The sequence below is a fragment of the Trichoderma reesei genome (genome assembly GCF_000167675.1).
Source record: "Trichoderma reesei QM6a unplaced genomic scaffold TRIREscaffold_1, whole genome shotgun sequence".
Classification (NCBI taxonomy): Eukaryota; Fungi; Ascomycota; class Sordariomycetes; order Hypocreales; family Hypocreaceae; genus Trichoderma; species Trichoderma reesei.
The window spans coordinates 3,530,893-3,549,003 of NW_006711148.1; the positions used below are offsets into that span (position 1 = coordinate 3,530,893).

General features: G+C 54.9%; 6 protein-coding genes across 6 annotated transcripts; 3 read left to right on the top strand and 3 right to left on the bottom strand.

Annotated features, from left to right (window-relative positions):
* Positions 1-1,601: 1,601 nt before the first annotated feature.
* TRIREDRAFT_103350 (xylose isomerase) lies at positions 1,602-2,854 on the bottom strand (the record flags this gene model as incomplete). Its single annotated transcript, XM_006961858.1, has 2 exons — positions 1,602-2,200; positions 2,275-2,854. 2 exons carry the CDS (start codon positions 2,852-2,854, stop codon positions 1,602-1,604), a joined length of 1,179 nt encoding a protein of 392 aa, XP_006961920.1.
* A 341-nt stretch (positions 2,855-3,195) lies between these two features.
* On the top strand, positions 3,196-4,219 carry TRIREDRAFT_74505 (glycosyltransferase family 1; the record flags this gene model as incomplete). The annotated part of the gene is made up of 3 exons (XM_006961416.1): positions 3,196-3,505; positions 3,579-3,717; positions 3,825-4,219. The coding sequence occupies 3 exons, from the start codon at positions 3,196-3,198 to the stop codon at positions 3,997-3,999; spliced, it is 624 nt and encodes a 207-aa protein (XP_006961478.1). The 3' UTR covers positions 4,000-4,219.
* A 42-nt stretch (positions 4,220-4,261) lies between these two features.
* TRIREDRAFT_54674 (uncharacterized protein) lies at positions 4,262-6,180 on the bottom strand (the record flags this gene model as incomplete). Its single annotated transcript, XM_006961860.1, has 2 exons — positions 4,262-5,980; positions 6,073-6,180. The coding sequence occupies 2 exons, from the start codon at positions 6,178-6,180 to the stop codon at positions 4,262-4,264; spliced, it is 1,827 nt and encodes a 608-aa protein (XP_006961922.1).
* A 2,988-nt stretch (positions 6,181-9,168) lies between these two features.
* TRIREDRAFT_119963 (uncharacterized protein) lies at positions 9,169-10,053 on the top strand. Its single transcript, XM_006961417.1, has 3 exons — positions 9,169-9,395; positions 9,465-9,526; positions 9,602-10,053. Exons 1-3 carry the CDS (start codon positions 9,258-9,260, stop codon positions 9,945-9,947), a joined length of 546 nt encoding a protein of 181 aa, XP_006961479.1. The 5' UTR covers positions 9,169-9,257; the 3' UTR covers positions 9,948-10,053.
* Positions 10,054-10,974: 921 nt separating this feature from the next.
* Positions 10,975-12,930, bottom strand: TRIREDRAFT_54335 (uncharacterized protein; the record flags this gene model as incomplete). Its single annotated transcript, XM_006961861.1, has 1 exon — positions 10,975-12,930. The coding sequence occupies one exon, from the start codon at positions 12,928-12,930 to the stop codon at positions 10,975-10,977; it is 1,956 nt and encodes a 651-aa protein (XP_006961923.1).
* A 4,354-nt stretch (positions 12,931-17,284) lies between these two features.
* Positions 17,285-18,047, top strand: TRIREDRAFT_74508 (uncharacterized protein; the record flags this gene model as incomplete). Its single annotated transcript, XM_006961418.1, has 1 exon — positions 17,285-18,047. The coding sequence occupies one exon, from the start codon at positions 17,285-17,287 to the stop codon at positions 17,897-17,899; it is 615 nt and encodes a 204-aa protein (XP_006961480.1). The 3' UTR covers positions 17,900-18,047.
* Positions 18,048-18,111: the final 64 nt, after the last annotated feature.

Below are 18,111 nucleotides of genomic sequence, written 5' to 3' on the forward strand. Positions count from 1 at the left end.
ACGAGTCACTTTCCGGCTTCAGCGTCGCAATGGCCGGCTCCTCTCTGGCATCGCAAAACCCCCCCAAACACAAACCGCGGCAGTACCGTAGCAGTAGCAGCAGCAGCTCAGTTGGCATGTGGAAGTGATGGACCTCGAAAGCAAAGCAGCCGCTACAAACCCCGTTCGTTGGTCGCAAACCGGTCAATTGATGAATCCCGGTCGTTCTTCATCGAATTAATCCTTGCCGGTCCCCGCGGCTTGCCGCTAACAGATACTACCTTACTGTACCTGTTTGCGTACCTCTTGTATGTATCAACCAACAAGTCACAACTCGCCTTCTCTCGCATCGGTTTCTACCTATGTCTGGATTTCGTAAAATGGCCGCTTTTCCCGGGCCGGTCAGTAGATACGCGGCCCCGACTGGCGCCTCTGGTGTGCTTCATTTCTCGGTGCGATATAACGCGGAATGCCGGCTCAATTGTGCTCTCCGTGTGAACTGGCTGCAGTTTTCAGGTACTCAATGAATCTCAGCCCAGGAACCGAGGCATTGATGAGTGAGCTAACAAGGTGCCCCGCTTTTGAGATGGATGGTTGAACTGAAGAAATGCGGAACACGGCAGCCCTGAGGTGAATGTGTGTGCCTGGAACATGTCTCAAAATGTCGTGATACAGGACAGCAAGCTCAAAAGAATAAAGAACATAAGAAAGGAATAAGAACACTGCAAGTCTATATCAAAGGTCATTAACTAGTAGACATATGCAAGCACAAGACGTCGACTTTGGATTCTGACGTGAGATCTTGAGGCGATCGATCATTCACTACCTACTCACAGGTGCTACGAACCATCTCTCGTATAAGCACTCTCAATAGGTCTACTCTCTTCTTATAGTCAGTGTCCAAGAAGCAACTAGCCGATTCATGTTGGAGCAGTTGTGAAAGCAAAAAGACTCAAGGTTCTTTCTTTCCACAAAAATCTCCAAGTGCCCTGCGTGCTCTTTACAGGGTAACGGTGGACAGCGACGGCACAGTTTACGACTCTTGGAGACGTCGACCCGTCTTGATGGGGATCAACTTCGAAAATCTCGGACTGCTAGATCCCCCAGTACTGGAAGCTATCAGCTTTAATGACCCAAATACTGATATATCGTAGGGGGCTTTGCAAGGCTCTTAAACATACTAAGATGCGCCTAGAACCGATGATCAATAACATGCCTCAGTAATCCGTTAACCTGATGAACATCATAGAGAGCTTCATAGGTACCCTACAGCACGAAGGGTACCCTACATGATGAATCTGGAGAAGCCAACGACAACATCGATTCAAGCCTCACGGTCCACATTCCACAGACCATCCTTGTCGTACATCTCATCTACATTTTTGACGTCAAGTTCATATTGTACATCCAAACCGCCTCCCAACCAAAGCGGTGCTCACGTCTTCTATTATACATGTCTTTTCGGCATCCATCAAACCATGGTGTGTTCCACCAGCAAAACCCCAAGTCCCGGGTAGGACACACACATAAGGTATACATCGCCCACCGCCACGGATGGGAGTTTCTTTCCTTCCGTTCCCTTTCCTATTGATCCCCATTTCCCCTCTTCAGTGGTGCCCTCCTCACTTCCTGGCCCTTGAACCTCCTCCCGTCAACTTTGTCGCCCTCGGCACCGCCTCCAACAGCGCAACCCTCTCCTTCTCCTGCTCCTCCGCCAGCTTCTGTATCAAAAAGTCGTCAATCAGCTTCTGCCCATCCACCAACAGTCCCTCCTCAGCCCTCTTCGCATCGGCAATCGCCGCCTTCTGCCGGTACTCTGCCAGCTCCTTCTTCCTCTCCTCCGTCAGCCGCCACTCCTTCGGGAACTGGGGCTTGGGCTCGATCTTGTGGTGCCGCAGGTCGAGCGGCACGTCCTGGAAGGTGTCCTTGGGGTCCTTGGCCGCCGCGATCAGGTCGTTGACCAGGTTGATCAGATACTGCTTGTTCTGCGCCTGGTGCTCGAAGCTCTCGCAGCTCATCTTGATGAGCTCCGTCTCGGGGTTGTATCGCGGGCCGGCGAGCTTCTTCAGCTTCTCGGTCTGCACTTCGGACAGCTTCAAGTCGTCGGGGGCGAACTGCACGACCACCTTCTTCTCGGCGGGGTGCGACTCGCCCATGTATGTCGTGTACCTCCACCTCAACACCTGCTTCTCTGTAGGGGGGACGAATGGCTTGGCGAATTCTGCGTTTGTTTTTGTCAATGGTCAGCTCTAAAGGCAATTCAAAATCGTGCATTGGCTCAGGAGGGGCACCCACTGGCAAGGAGAGGCATCTCCCAGACCGCCAACCGATCATAGTGCCTCATGTCTCGGATCTCGTCCAGCTTGCCGTGCGCCATGGAGGTGATGTCGTCCTCGTCAAACTCATCGTGCTCCTCCGTATTCGTCTCTGGGTCGTCTTCGTCGAACCAGAACGACGACTTATTCGGCTTCTCGCCAACGTCGTCTTTGTAGAGATCCTCCTCCAGCGCCCTGTCTTCCGACGCCCACCCGGGCGTTTCCCGCATCGTCGCCTCGATATACTCCTCCACCGTCGTGTATCCGTTGTTCTTCGCAAGCTCATCCAGCTGCCTCAAACTCTCCGGCGTAACGCCGTCCAGGAAAGCTTTGTTCAACAGCTTCAAGTCCAGCGTCTTGTACGCCTCGCCATCGCCTTCCTCGTCCTGCCCGGCCTTTTCGTCCGCTAGCCGCCGCGATGAAGTAGCGAATGCCCGGCCCATCGTCGTTGTCGCGGGCGCGTGCCAGGCAATTGGCTGTGTTCGAGGCATCCGCGGCACGCGAAGTGCCCGCCGGCAGGCCAGCATGCACAGCCTTCCGGCGCTCGATGCTGAAGCCATGCCGAATGAGGTGGAAATTCGAGTTTTTGGCGGCCGCACCCAGGGGATTTCCTTTGCGCGGGATGCGGGACAGGCGATGAGATGCACCTCTCAATTTTTTGGTGGGATGACAACTCGCGAGCTGCCGACATTCTTCCGGGCTGGGTTCACCATTGGCGGCTCACCGTGGGTGTTTCTCGGCGAATTGAACCATCACCTTGGAAAGCGCCCGCCTCAAGCACAAGTGACATGTATCCCGGTACCGACTTACACCTTGGGTGAGCTCAAGCCATACGAGTCTCCGTCATTCTAACCACTTTCCGTTTTATCCCCTCTATGGCTTTTGCCGCTTCATCTTCCAAATGGCACAACTCCAGCGGCACTGCCTAGTAACAGTAGGCGCCACCGTCGGCTTCAAGCAGCTGACGGAACAAGTGCTGCAGCCCGAGTTCTGGGAGTTTCTCAGCGCCGAGGGCTTCACGTCACTTCGCATCCAATGCGGACCCGACATTAGCTGGGCAAGCGCCCGCCTGGATTCTCTGCGGGATCGCGTGCCGGAGGGGCTGGAGGTTCATGTTTTTGAGACGACCCCGAATCTCATGATGGATGAGATGATGCTGTGCAAGGCGTGTAGCGGGCTGCGCCGCATGGGGGTGGTCGTATCTCATGCGGGTGAGTTTGGTGCTCGCTATATGGCAGGATCTTGGTGGATCATATGGCATGGACTGATGGGCGATGAGTCTAGGAACTGGGACGATTCTCGATGCTTGGAAAGTTGGCCTTCCAGTCATCGTCGTCCCGAACGAGACGCTGCTGGACAACCACCAAGCCGAAATGGCCAAGCACCTCGCAAAGGAGGGCTACGCCATCACAAGCACAGCAAGGTAATATCACTCACTTGACCATCACTTACCCACCCTTCATCCTTCCTTTCACCTTGGTTCTCGTCGTCATAACTTCATGATCTGACTTCGTACCCCCCTCTCCACAGCTACCTAGACCTTCAAGGAGCAATCCATAAGGCAGATCTCCTTTGGCAAGACAACAAGTCCCGCTGGCCCCCTCACACAGTCAAGCCGCAAAAGGCCCCTGGCGCCCTTCGCCTGTGGGAGATGCATCCGCAAGAGGTGGAGAAGGAGGAGGATGCTCAGATGATCAACGACTAGGCGTTTGGCTTCTGTGGTCGTCTGGCCCTATGGACTGGTTGAGATGGATCATCGGTCCCTGCTACAAAAGAAATCAAAGCAGCATCATGTCAAATCTTTTATCTTTGTAATTTCAGGCACGGCGTTTAGGATGGGGCTCGTCAGACGCGAGCATGCCTATTCTACATGGGGGGCTATAATGACTGGGAATCATGTTGCAGAGGCTTCGCAATGGAAGAAAAAGAGCAACTGGAAAAAAAGGCATGCTTCTATATACAGTTAATCAAGGAAGATTGTTGACTTCCCAGATCTTGACCGTCGCATCCTTTCCAGAGCTCGCCAGTCGGCCACCTCGAATCCAAGTGACGCCCGTCACGCCGTCCAGATGGGCGTTGGGCGCCTTGATGCGCTGGCCTTGCAGCCTCTTCTCCAGGCACCAGACGAAGATGTGAGAATCCAAGCTTCCACTGGCGGCGTAGGCGCCCGTCTCCTCCCAGGAGATGCAAGTGACTCGTGCGGTGTGTGCCGACCAGCGGTCCGTGACAAGCTCCCAGGTTCCGACCTTGAAGACCAGGATCTTTCCGACACTTGTTCCCACCGCCAGGTGGCTCCCGTCTTTGGAGAAGGCCAGAGAAGTGACGGTGCCGAGAGGGCTGGACACAGACTCCTTGTATTCCAGGTTGCCGTTGGAGTCGCCGGTGTAGATTCTTGCAGTGTTGCCCTGGCCTCCGATGGCCACATAGGACCCGTGGGCGGCAATGGCATCTGGCGTAAAGTCAAGAGGCGTCTCCTTGAGCAGCTTGCCGTTTGAGTAAGCGGCCACACTACTCACGCCGGCCACGTAGACAATGTCACCGGCTGATGCCGCTCCCTTGGGCTGGCTGGGAAGCTTTGTTGACTCGCCGACAAAGGTCTTGGCAGAGTCGTCAATCGTCCTGATGGTATCGTCCCATCCTACACTGTATATCTTGCCAGAGCTGGTGGCAAACTGGGGGATCTGGTTCGTATGAGACTGGCCGTCCAGGACGGTGGCCGCACCACTCTCCAGGTCCCATGAGCAGACACGGCCATCGAAGCTGCCCGTCACAACGGTAGTTCCGCTGCCGTCCGAGCCTCCAGTCAGAGCCGTGATTCCCTTGTCGTGGCCCTGAATCACCCTGACGGGCTCATCCTTGCCCTCTTGCAGGTACGTCAGCTCACCCGCCAGGTTGATGCTGATGATGAGGCCGTCTGTTCGGCCGTGGGGGATAACAACGCCGACCTGGTGGTCGCGCACGCTCACTCCGTCGCCAAACTTCCACGTCTGGATCACGCTGCCCGACTCGACATCCCACAGCTTGATTGTCTGATCTGCACTGGCAGTCGCAAACTTCTTGCCGTCTTGGGTCCACGAAACACCAAAGATGCTGCCGGTGTGCTCGCCTTCGCCAATCTGTCGGAGCGGCTCGCCCGTGACGCCATCGTACAGCTGTATCCGCTTATCCTGTCCGACCGTGACAAAGGTAGAGCCGTCGGGCGAGTAGACGGCGCTGAGGACGAAGCCGTTGTGCAGCGTCGTGGCGTTTTTGAACTCAAAGGGGACTCCGTGGTAGAAGTTGACGTTGCGGTCATCGCCGACGGTGACGGCGCGCAGAGGGCGCTTGGGCGTGATGCTCACGGCGTTGATGGACTTGGTGTGGCCGATGATCTCGCCCACCGAGTTGCCGCTGTCGGCCATGATGGCCTTGCCAAACTTCTGCCGGCCATTGCCCACGGCGATGATGCGCTGGGAGTCGCCGTCCCAGGCAATGTCAAGTAGCGGACCGGAGATTATGGGGTACTCGCCTCGGGTGGTTTCGATGGACTCGGGCTCCCATATCCTCAGGATGCCGGCAGAGTCGCCGCTGGCAATCTTGAAGCCGCTGGGCGCAAAGCGGGCGATGGTGGTGGGGTGGGTGTGGCCGGTGTATTCCTTGCAGTCTGAGGGGTCGTCGATGGACCGGACGAAGATGGACTTGCCAGACTATATCACATCAAAGCCAAGTCAGCAGCTGGCCTTTGTATGGTAGTAGGTCTCGGCTCGTGTTCGATGCGGTCAGTGACGGGGCAACTCACGGCGTACGCGATCCTCTTGCCCTTGGAGTCTGCCGACAGCTGGGTTCCCTGGCCTCGGTTTGTGACGGGGGCAGCCGCCAGGATGCGTTCGTTGACGATGGAAGCCATGATGGTGTCTGAAGACCGGTAAGGACGCTGGAGAATCGGAATTGGCTCTGTTTGCTGAATGATTTGGGGGTCGAGCTGCCAGAGAGCTTCGTTATCCAGGAGGGGTTGAAACGAACAGGTGTAAGTGGATGGTGGGGCACTGGGGAGAGGTTGGCCCAAGCTAAGCGTCACTACCTTATCAGTTAGTGCTGTAGGAGATGGAGGTACTCGTAGGATGTAACCTATATGGGAGCAGAACATGTGCGCTTTGGGTGATGTTCGAATCTGCTGAATGTTCATCAGATGTAATCTATGTTTTTGAATCAAATTTATAGATGCTCTAGAAAACTCTGCTTAGACTAGAGCCTGGTAGGCTACAGCATTCTTGTTTGGTGCTGCTCTATTTGTCTGCCTGGCTGCGTCGTCAGCGAGCAGTTGCTAGCAGAGTCTGGGTATGACAGCTACCTTATGTGTAGCATCAGGCATCAACAATTCACGATATGGCAGTGATTAGTCGGTTGTGAACCAAGTGTTTGCTTGAAGTGATTATTGACGCCTTTGATGTGTTGGTGATGCCGAGTATACTGTGACGCCTCTCCGACAAGGCAGCAAACCCTTTGCTCGATGCCCACATCAGATGGCATCACGTCCCGTTATCGAGCTGTATCAGCGTGCCAGCGAATCAGATACATAGCAATACGTCACACACACAGAGACCCAAAAAGAATGTCATCCTCAGCGGAATAATGTCAGCTGGAGCAGTAGAGTATAAGGCAACCAACATCAAGACCCTTATACTCGTGCATTGAAAAGCACCAAGTCATCCCATCAATGGCAATCCTCGGCTTCTGCACATCGGAACATTTGCAGCTGCAGCTGCCCCCAAAAGGCAGGTAAGCAAGCACACAAGCACCTCTGGGACTGCAACAGGCTCCATTGCCAGCACTCACCTCGCTCCATCTCAAGCGCAACCTCGTCCACGACATGGTGGAACCCCCCCTTGTTGGCAGAGCCGAGACACCATCTCACTCTCATTTCCGTCGAGCATTCAGCCGCAAGCTCGAACGCCGCTGCTCTAGACAGAAACCAGAGGCCGTGGCGTTGCGCCTCCCGCACAGGGGTAAACACACACACACACACACACACTAACACGGCGCCATCAAGATGCCCAATTTCCCACCTCTGGCTGCTGCGTCTCCATCAAGACCAGAATCGAGAAGAAACGGGAAGCTTGTTCATGGAAAGCCTCGCCAACAAAGAGAAGCGACAGGAAAAGACTCTCCGGTCAGAAAAAACGCCCGGACCGCCTCAACCCCAGCAAGATTCTCTACACCGATTCTTGTCTGGACGGACCCTCCCCATAAGGAAGCGAAGAGCTCGGGCTCCCGAGCGTTGGACCAGGCTCCTCCCATGGGAGGTAGTATTCTGTATCCCTGGTCTGGAGGAGAAGTTCTTGTGCTCGCTAGTAGTAGTATCATCTGGGGGATCGCCATAACGATTGAAGGGAACAGAGACCGCATTGTCAATCATCATGGGGCGAGGCAAAGGGAGTTCTGTCGAGTATTATCAACAAGAGGAGGTCCAGAAAAGAGAGTTTTGCCCTGGGTTGAGCGCCATCCAGGGGCATTCGCAGCTATTGAACTCTATCCCCTGCTCGCCTGGCCAATCCGGATAGCCAATTGACCCAGATGATTGATCCATTATAGGTGCTTAGTACTAGTAGTGAGTCCGCTACTATGATGGTCAATATTAACCAACACCGCAACCTCTGCCCACACCCACCATCGCAGCCCTGCCACGTACCTTTGCTGCCCTCATTCAGCACCACGATGAATTCCGTCCGAACAAGGGGAGCTTCATCTTCGTCTTTTGCATCTTCCGTTTTCACGTTAGTCCACCAGCGGCCGCGGCTCCACAGACAGCCGCACTTCCCATTTCTCGCCGTCCTCGACCTGCGGCTGCCATTGGCCAGCGGCATCGGATATGGATTCCAATGCGACTCCCTGACTTTTTGCTCCATCCCTTTTCATTGATCCAAGTCTCTCTCACCAGCAGAGAAAGATCAATGACATGAATGCTTGTAACACATCACATTGGCGATAAGACGGCTGGCGGGTATTCTCGAGTTTGAGCTGCAACAATGCCCGGCAAATACGAGGTTCCCATCTTTTCTGGCCTCTTGTTTCTTGCATCGAGTGCCCATTGACTTGTGTGGGAATTCTTCATCTGGGTATCACCGCCAGTCGCACGGAGTATCACAGAGAGTCGATACGATACAAGTACATACTACTAGCATCTCTCGTCTTTGAGCCGCCGGCGCAAACTCTGTTAACGGCACGCCACGCTGCAGAAGTAGCATGAAAATTGAGGTGGTAGATAGGTAGGTATCGTCACTTCTGGCGGGTATTGCTCCGGATGACCGTGCTCCGTAGCATCGTCTGTGTGCCCCAGTCCATGAGGCCTGGCGATGCCGTCTCCCACCACCGTCGTCCTACTCAAGGGAGGCGGCATGAGATGATATCCCTCCCTTCAATGCTCTCTCTCTCTCTCTATCTCTCTACCGTGTAAGACACCTAATAAACACAAACGCAGCCACGCCCACAACACAATCCCGCCCCATCCCGTCAATTGACTACTCACCTGTCATTCCCTGCCTTCTTCCTCGGCCGTCGCCCCGTGCAACCTCACGATGGAAATCCGGGGGTCCCTTGAGCCTGAGCCTGAGCCTGAGCCTGAAGCCTGAGAGGAGAAACCCCAACATGCCACTTACTATCATCACGCCCCCCCCCTGGCTCGTCGCTTCCAAATGAGAACCTCACCCGCAAAGTACCTTCTCCCCCTAGCAACCAAGCACCGACTTATTTAGGATTCTCCCTTCCTCCTTCCGGGCCTCGTCTTCCCTCTCCCTCTTTTTCTCTTCTCTTCTTCTTCTTCTCTGCTCTTCGTGACTTGTAATAATAAACCATTCCGTCTTCCACGCATCGCATTACAGCAGCATTTTGGTCTCTTTGGACTCTGTTCTCTTTATCAAACAGCTCAACAGATCTCATCTTATCCCCCCAGATCACACATCTTTCCATAACCACACATCAGACAAGATGAAGTTCTTCGCGACTCTGCTCTTTGCTGCCGCTGGCGTCTCTGCCGCTGGCTCTGCTACTGCCCCAGCCACCCCAGGTTCCACCTGTCTGGCCGACTACATCCTCGAGGACTGCCTCAGCTCAACAACCAAGACTGTACGTGAAGAGCAAATTCTCTGAAGCTCCAATACGCGAGAGCGCAGCTTGACTGACTCATTACCCTAGGCGAACTCGTGCAAACCCACCGACTACGAGTGCCTCTGCGCCGCCTACCAGGCCGTCTTGACGTAAGTCATTCACATGTTCTCACCTCCTCTCGTATCACGGGCACGACAGATTTACTCACTCATCATCACCACCAGCTGCTACAACAACTGCCCCAACGACATCCGCGCCCCCTCGGTCCAGCAGCAGGTCGACTCGTACTGCCGCACCGCCACCCTCCTCAACCCCAAGACCACGGCCACCAAGGCCAAGCCGTCCCAGTCCCAGGAGTCTTCCGGCTCCGAGGAGACGTCCGCCTCCAGCCCCAGCAACAACGACGAGGCCTCTGCCACTGATGCCGGCCCCTCGCAGACGTCTGGCTCTCGCACCAGCGCTACCACTGCTGCTACTGCCAGCTCGAGCACCAACGCCGCCGCTACCATGATGGGAAGCGTTGCCGGCATCGTCATGGCTGTTGCCGGTGCTGCTGCTGCCATGGTGTAATGGAGGGGGGAAGAGCAATTGATGCCAAAGTAATGCATGCGAAAAGACTGAATGAATGGGATGGATGTTGGACTGGGCGAAGGCGCATCGTATGAATGGGTACTGTTTCGGCGCATTTTGTCCATGTAATTCTAGTTTTACCTCTTTTAATATCACGTCGGGATCCGCGCCATAACATGTCTGCCACTGCGTCATGTTGTTGACATGCTGAAGCACTGGTATCTTTGACCTCTTTTGCGTCTCAGTCGTAGATGACAAGGATGGAACCTGATGCCCGCCAACAAACATGGATCAACAACATCTACAAGGAACCACAGCACAGCGTGCGAATATTGAGAGGCCAAGGTAGTGCAATTGAAGACCTTGAAAGCCTTCCATCATTCTTATTTCCATCAAGGCAAACCATCCTCGCGGGCATTAATGTATCATACAAAAAAGGCCACGGACAGGAAGGGAAAAAAGACAAGAAACAAATCTTTCATGGCCGCCGCCCTGATGAGCCAGCGCTTTATGCTTCCGAGGGCCCCCTTTGTTTCTGTGTGGCCGAGCAATCCTCAAGCGACCTCCTGTAAAAACTGAATTCCTTTTGCGCCAGCACCCCCCTTTCTTAGAAAACAAAAAAAGACAAAAGCAAGCCGATTCTCTAATACAAAAAGAACAAGAGAATAACAAGAAAAACAGAGCAATTCGTTCCGCAATAAGCCCTCGGTGACCTGGTAGCGCCGAAACAAAAGTAAAGAATAAAAGACAAGTGTTCACACTTTCCTGATAAGAGCAAACCGAACCAATCCACACGGTAATGTCAAGAGTAAGAAAAAAAGAATAAAACATCAAAAAAAGTCGTTAGGCACCAATAGCGGAGTTATAGTTCTTAAGTAAAAGGCGCAGGGAAAACAATGAGAAGAGATAAAGTAAGAATCCAAACAGGGGAGGTCTATCGGGTTGCCACGGGGTCCACGGTTGAATAGAGTCTGAGTTGTGTGGTGTAGATAGATTGATGTGGCCGTTACATTGACAAGTCGAGTGTTTAGGCCTTCCGGTGCCGTCTCTCTTGGGCACTGCTTTTGACGGGGCCAATAAAGGTGACCTGCTTGGCCGCCTCTTTGCGCAGCCGCACGGGTCCTGTCATGCCCGTCGATTCTCGGCGAAGTGTTCGCGGGTCTGTCTCATAATCCAGGGTGATTTCGGCAACATCCGAGACGGATTCCGCCTCCAGCTGGTCACTTGCCCCGGAAACAGAAGAGCCTTCGTCGGAGTCGTCATACTCTCCGTCGTCACTAACAAGCGAAGGCGCATTATTGCTGACGAGCGTGTTGGGGCTCATTTCCGCATCCTCCATGTCCACGTCCTCGTCCGATAGGGCCGCGTCAGACCGGTGCCTGTTGGCCATTGTGGCCATGTCAGAATCCGATGGCGAAGCCAAGACCATGTGAGCGGCACGGCCCTTGCTGCTCGTCGGCCGGGCAGAGGAGCCAGTGGAAACAGGAGTCTTTGCGGTTCTGGCGGGCATGCGCATAACAACCGACGCCCGGGCCGGCGGTGCGTCCTGCGTGGGGGATACTGAGCCATCGACTTCTGACTCGTCTCCGGCAACATCTTCGATTGAGATCTTTGCCTTTGCGTCGGCAACGACATCCTGGAAGTTGCCCCGGAAGTTGCGAGCCTTCAAGAGACGCGCCAAATGCGGCGCATCGGCTGACGGGCCACAGTCCGGTGCTGATGCTCGTGCCGAAGCCGAAGCCGATGCCTTGCCGGGATACGCGACAGCGTTAATGTTGCTGGGGAACTTGACAACCGACAGCTTGCCCTGGTTGTATAGCTTCAGCGAGTCGGAAATTCTCATCCGAAGCGACTTGAAGACTTCTTGCTCCGTCATGTCGGGACGCGCAAAGGCATGCACGAAGGGCGACGCGGTGGTTGCGGTAGTCGAAACCGAAGATGCGGCGGGGGCCGTAGCCTTGTTGTTGTCCTTGGGGATGTTACCCCCCTCGGGAGCCTCGTAAGGCTGGCCACAGTGAACGGCGGCCTCCTCATGGCTCTTGAAGTCACGCTTGTGTGCTATGCGGCAATGGTTGATGAAGCCCTGGGTGCTCGAGAAGTTGTCTCGATGGCAGTCCAGGCAGACCAGCTTGACCGTTTGGCCGTCCGCCCGGGTCAGCACACACGGGCCTGCCTTGTCTTTGGGAGGGGGGTAGCCGCTGGACAGAGACTCAAACTTCTGGCTGCCGTTGCCTCGCCGGCCCTTGAGCATGCCAACTCCAACCTCACCATTACTATTCCTGGTCGTCCTTCCCTCTGAGATGGAACCACGTGCAGTGACTGGCGGCAACTCTGGCTGGATGCCGTCAAAGGCTGGATCGGGTATGAGCCACTTGGCATAGTGCCGAGAGTAAGGTCCGTCGACGACGCCAAAAGGAGGCGCCCAGCGAGGAACAACATCGCCCGCCTTGGCCACTACTGCAGGGCCCTTTCCGTCGCTAACGTCTAGCATTTGTTGAGGAGTGGGACAGTTCACAGGATACGGGATGAGATGGCATCGTCGCAGTTGCTCAAGCGCAATCTGACACTTGGCTAGCTCTTGGTTGATTAGTCTTAGCTCCTGGTGCTTGAGCAGGATCTCCTGGCAGAATTCGGCTTGGATCAGGTCTCTGGCTCTCTCGGCGGCACTGGGATCGGCCGCCGTCGAACAGGAAGGACTTTGTGAACTGGTGGAGGATGGCTCCGTGGCCAACGCCTCGGAGCCGGTCCTGCGGCGCTTTGCCGATGCAGCATAGCTCATGGCGTCGTCGACATCGTCGTCGTCGTCGTCGGTCTCGACGTCACGATGCAGCCGTTTGCGAGGGCAGTCGTCCATAGGCACTGCCTGCGACGCCGGATCGCATGCGACTGACGACTTGCTGCTGGGCGAACCAAAGGCGCGAGCTGGCGACCCATGGATGGTCTTGTCGCTTCCCCGTGAATCGGAACTCCAGAACCGAAACATGGACATGCCCGCGGCTGCTGCGGTGCGACTGCGCCAAAGCCAGCGATGCGACGCGACAGGATGCGACGCGAAAGAGCGCACGATGAGATGCGCCTGTGAGCAGCGAAGACGGAGGTTTGGCGATGAGGTAATGCGCCTCGCAGCGATAGCGACGGCACAAACAAGGTCAAGGCACTGGATTGGAGCGAGGGAAGCGTTGGGTGGGGCGCTGGAATGCGCGTGCTGACGTAATCTGCCCGGGGCCGTTGCGAGGTGGCGCTGGGCGAGGGAGGCTTGTGAATTGCGGCTCGTATTCAGTGGCTTCTTGCGGCCGACGGAGAGGTCGGGAGACGCTGAACCTGACCTGACCTGCAGTGAAGGCAGCGCGCAGAAAAGAGATGGACAAGGGGTGGTGGACGACGGCCGGTGCGCGAGCCTGGCAAAATAAAGGGGGAGGAGACGGGGAGATCGAGTGCTAGCGAAAGCCTCGAAGTGATGCCTCTGGTCGAGAGAGCGACAGAGGAAGAAAGAAGGAAAAAAAGATTAGGGTTGGGGGGGATAGAGTGAGAGAGTCGATTGTATGAGATGTGAAAGGGGGAGAATGAGAAGTTGCAGAAGGCGGCGGGAAGGTGACAAGTGGGAAGAGCAGAGGCAAAGGGGGGGGGGAGGCGACTCGCTGCGTCAAAGAGGCCGAGTTTCTGGCTGGCTGACGCCTGGACCTGCCCGGCTCTTTGCGAGGGAGGGAGGCAGCAGGGGCACAGGCGGAGGCGAGTGCCCAAGGCGATTGGAAGGGCGAGGGCCTGTGACTCGTTCAGTGGCGGGCGATTAGTGGGAGTGGGCCGGGTGCTGGCGCTGGGCTGGGCTGGGCCAGCACTAAGCGTACCGGTACAGTGCAGCGCAGTAGGGGCTGGGGGAGGGGGGGGCCGCTGGAGGCGCGAGTGCGACGCCCTTGGACGCTCATCAGTGCTGGCTTGTTAGTGGACTGGCTGGGCGCTGGCGGGCAGCGAGCGACAGAGGCCTGCCCTGCACATGTGCACTCAACCTGAGAGGCAGAGCCGCTAGCGCTGGAGTGTTCGCTCTGGGTTCCGGGCCAGGGGGGTGCGTGTCTGGGAGTGGGCCCGCGGGTGGGGAGCTTTGGCCGCCTGCTTGCGCAAGTACCGGTACGCGGCCCTGTGCTACCTCCGCACGGTTGACGACGACAGCCCACGCAGAGAAAGACCAGACGGGAGCGCTGAGGGCCGATCAAGGGCAATCATGGGGTACAGGTACTTCGGCACGGCTGCCGTCCTTGCTTTCCATTGTTGCAGGACAGCCAGCGCACCTGCTGGCCTGCTAGCGCCGCCCTCAGTCTCTCCAAGTTCTTATCGCCTCACCTGTTTTGTCTGGGTGATGGTGTCTTGATCTATTACATCCAATGCTCCGGACAGAAGAACATCGACTGATGCTTCCGCTGTCCGATAAGGCTTCCACGATGCCGAACGAGTACGAGTACCTATGTATGGCTACCGTAGGCCTGGAGAAGCATCCCATCGTCTTGTTGTTGCCTCGGAATCCTTTTGGGGCGCGGGGGGTCTGGACCATCCTCTGCCTTCATTCCCCAGGCATCCTGCTTCTGCCTGCGCTGCACCGTCCGTCTCTGCCGTCTCCTGATGCTCCGACTTGGCTCTGCCTGACGCTAGCAGACAACGGCGAGCATCTGTCTTGCTCGCCGCCTGCAGCCACCCAAATCCCCCTCCCTTATGAGAAGCGGGCGTAAAGCTCCAGGTTTTGGAATTCTCACACAAGGTAGAGCCGAAGTCCAAGTACATACTACTTCCAAGCTAAGAACGGGGCACACTTTTGACGGAGCACTCAGCGACCAGGATTGGAGCTTCGACGACGAGAGGGCTATCGGGGAGTGTCCCGGAGGAGGGGGGCCGTAAGCCACGCTGCCACGCTACCGCACAGAGCACCAACCAGCGCTTGTTTGCCCAGTGGGACAAGGGAGAGGGGACGGGACTTTGGGCGGCCGGCGGGTTGTCTGTCATTGACGGCTTGTTGCGCTCATCATGTTTCCATCCTGTTCCTTTACGTTGTTCTACATGGACAAGGCAGCCGCCCGCCCTAACTTTGTAGTTGCAGGAGACCGTTGTGATACAGCAGTAATTATGCCGCCACCAACTCCAGGCGGTTGGTGTGATGTGCGGCTTTGTGTGTCTGTCTGCATCCTCCGTTATCCGAGATTAGCACCGAGGGAAGAAGTATGTACGAGTATAGTCGCAGGCTTGTGTACTTCACATAGCTTTGAGCATTCGGTATGATCTTTACCTGCATCTCCAGATAAGTCGTAGTCTAGGACTTGAAGAAGGGTGCATTCTATTACTCCATCAGTCCTACTGCCATTTGAGGCGGGTTTCCTGCACGGGTGCCTATCAACCTGCGGCTTGTAGCCCAACGCCATCGCTGCCTTCCCCAGCGCCTGTCAGTGCTTACAGTGTCTTGAGTGCGTCTCGTAAAGTACATTTGTAACGAGTAATGTGCGAGTAGCATCGTCTTGACGGCACGTCTGGAGCCCCTCGATTTCCACACATAAAAAGTTCATTTCCACACATAACTAAACCACATCAGGCCACCCAGTGTCTTCTTGCCTAACATACATACTGTCACTTCTATTAAGGTGCTGGTAACACAGCTGCCTACTAGTAGAAGTAATAACTGACACCTGTAGACCTGTAATACAGTACTGCCACTTATAATGCTGCCACCTGTAGTGCTGCTACTTATAGTGCTGCTACTTATAGTGCTGCTACTGTAATTTACTACTAAGCCTGCTACCTGTAATGCTGCGACCTGTAATGCTGCGACCTGTGATGCTGCTACCTGTGATGCTGCTACCTGTGATGCTGCTACCTGTGATGCTGCGACCTGTAATGCTGCTACCTGTGGTGATGCTACTACTTATAATGCAAAGTTGCTTGAGCTTTCAGATTGAAAGATGACAGTATGTGTTTCTGACACTGATGTACTATGGGGAGATAAGCCTTGCCTAATATGGTTTAGTTATGTGTGGAAATGAACTTTTTATGTGTGGAAATCGAGGGGCTCGCACGTCTGGTGGTCTGGTCTATCGATGGGTCGAGCTAATGTCGTTGGTGCATGGCCCCAATGCAGCCCAATCGATGGACCAATCGACGGCATTAAAGGGCTTCGATTTCGGAATTCGAGATCGATAGACATCTATCGAGATCCCCCAGCTTCTCAGACAATTTGCTCTTACTACTACTGTACTGTGCTGAACAGTGAACGTTGAAAACAGGCTCGTATGTTCCAACGATGTGTGTGTCTTCCCAATCCATGCTTCAGTACAGAACCCATTTGTCATTCCTTGTACTACCTTTGTAGCTTGTGTTCAACGTGCGTACGAGTACATGTTCCCAGCTGCAGACATCCAATACGATATGCGCCGAAATCTTGACGGGCTGGTGGGCCGATCAACGCTGGTGGTGTGTTTGTACATACAAAGAACAAGCAACAAGTAGCGCCTCGGCGACAGCATGCCCACTTTTGCAGACCATCAGACAGTCAGGACGTCGTACAGTACCTGTACTTGGTCTCCACCCCAACTGCTGGCACCTCGTCATCACCGTCGGTGCTTCTTGCAACCGGTTTCGTACTCGTACGAGCGACTACGGAGTCTCGATGTCGAGTCTTCCAATGGAGAGTGCAGATACGAACAGGATGCATCCGCATTTGTGTCTTGATTCTAATTATATCCTGCCCTCTTCTCCGGGAGACTATGACCAGAGATGTTACCGCAAGGGCTCCATGCACACTCCTCTCCGGCGACTTCTATTTGGAGACCGTTGCTCTGCCATTGCCAGCAGCCTGTTTGACTGCCCGGAGCGGGCCACACCATCTGCCGATTTAAGAACAAGGTTTGTTAGGACCGTTGGGCCGCGGTTCGGCTGACCTTCGGAAGTCATTGAAGCTCGACCCTGGCAAGATTAGGTGGCATCGGATCTACGTTATACCGGACCCTCGATTCATGGAGCAGTCATCTATCATACCATACCTTACCTTATCATTGAATTTCGGGTCTTTGTGCGCAGTATCTGGATCTTCAGTGAATGCAATTGCTCCCTCGCAATCCCAAACTTATGGATAGAACTTTGATTAGGTACTAAGGTCTTGTATTGGCAGCAGTGGCACAGCCCTGGCTCTGAATCAGAACGAAAGGATGAGTCCGATAAGCAGCTAGTCTAGCTGATGCCTTACCTTATCGTAGTGCCATTGCAGCTTCCCTAGCACCAAACCCACATTTCGCATCAAAAAGTTGCGTCTCATTCCTACAACGAAACGCAGCAACATCGATTCCAACTACTCGACCGCTTTTACAATGTCAGCGACTGATGCGCCCCAGAAGCGCAAGCAACCATCTCCAGCGCCAGCCTCATCAAAGAAGCCGCGCACCCAAGAACCCCCCAACTCCCTAATAGGCCCTCACGAAGCCACCCTCAAGCAACTCGCGCCCGCGCACAACGTCCTCGCCCTCTCTGTCCTCTCGTCCACGCAGATCCGCAAGCGAGTAACGAGCGCGACTTCGCATCTCCTCCAGAAGGCCTCGGCCTCACGGATAGTCCTGCTTCATGCGCGGCCAGCAGATGTCTGCAAGATGATTACTGTGGCGGAGCAGTGCAAGAGAGTGCTTGGGGAACAAGGCCAGGCGTGGTACCAGTACAACGAGCTGTTCGACTTGCCTCCAGAGAGCGTGAAGAGGAAGAAGAAGAAGGCCGCGTCGGACAAGGTGGAAGCGGAAGAGGAAGTTGAAGAGGATCCCGACAGCGATGAGGGTGCCTTTGAGGCCATGGAAAGCCGATTTGAAAAAGCCGTCTTGCCGCCGCCACGAGTTCGAACGTACAAGTCTTTGAGGATATTCCTTTCAAATCAGGCGATCTCGGAACTCAATTCGAGAGAAAACGTAACGATACAAACGAGCGAAGACACGTCATGATACGAAGATTGTGGCGATGGGCGGACAATGGGCGATTTCACTTCCCTTGATCTGGAAACGGGATGCTCTGAATCATATTGCAGCAAATGATACCCTAGCTTTGAACAAAATTTTCTAATCAATTATTACTATCGCCAGTTCGATACCCAAAACATATAATACACGAATTCCAAACAACGCTTAATTCCGGTGCACAATGCTACTCCCTGTGT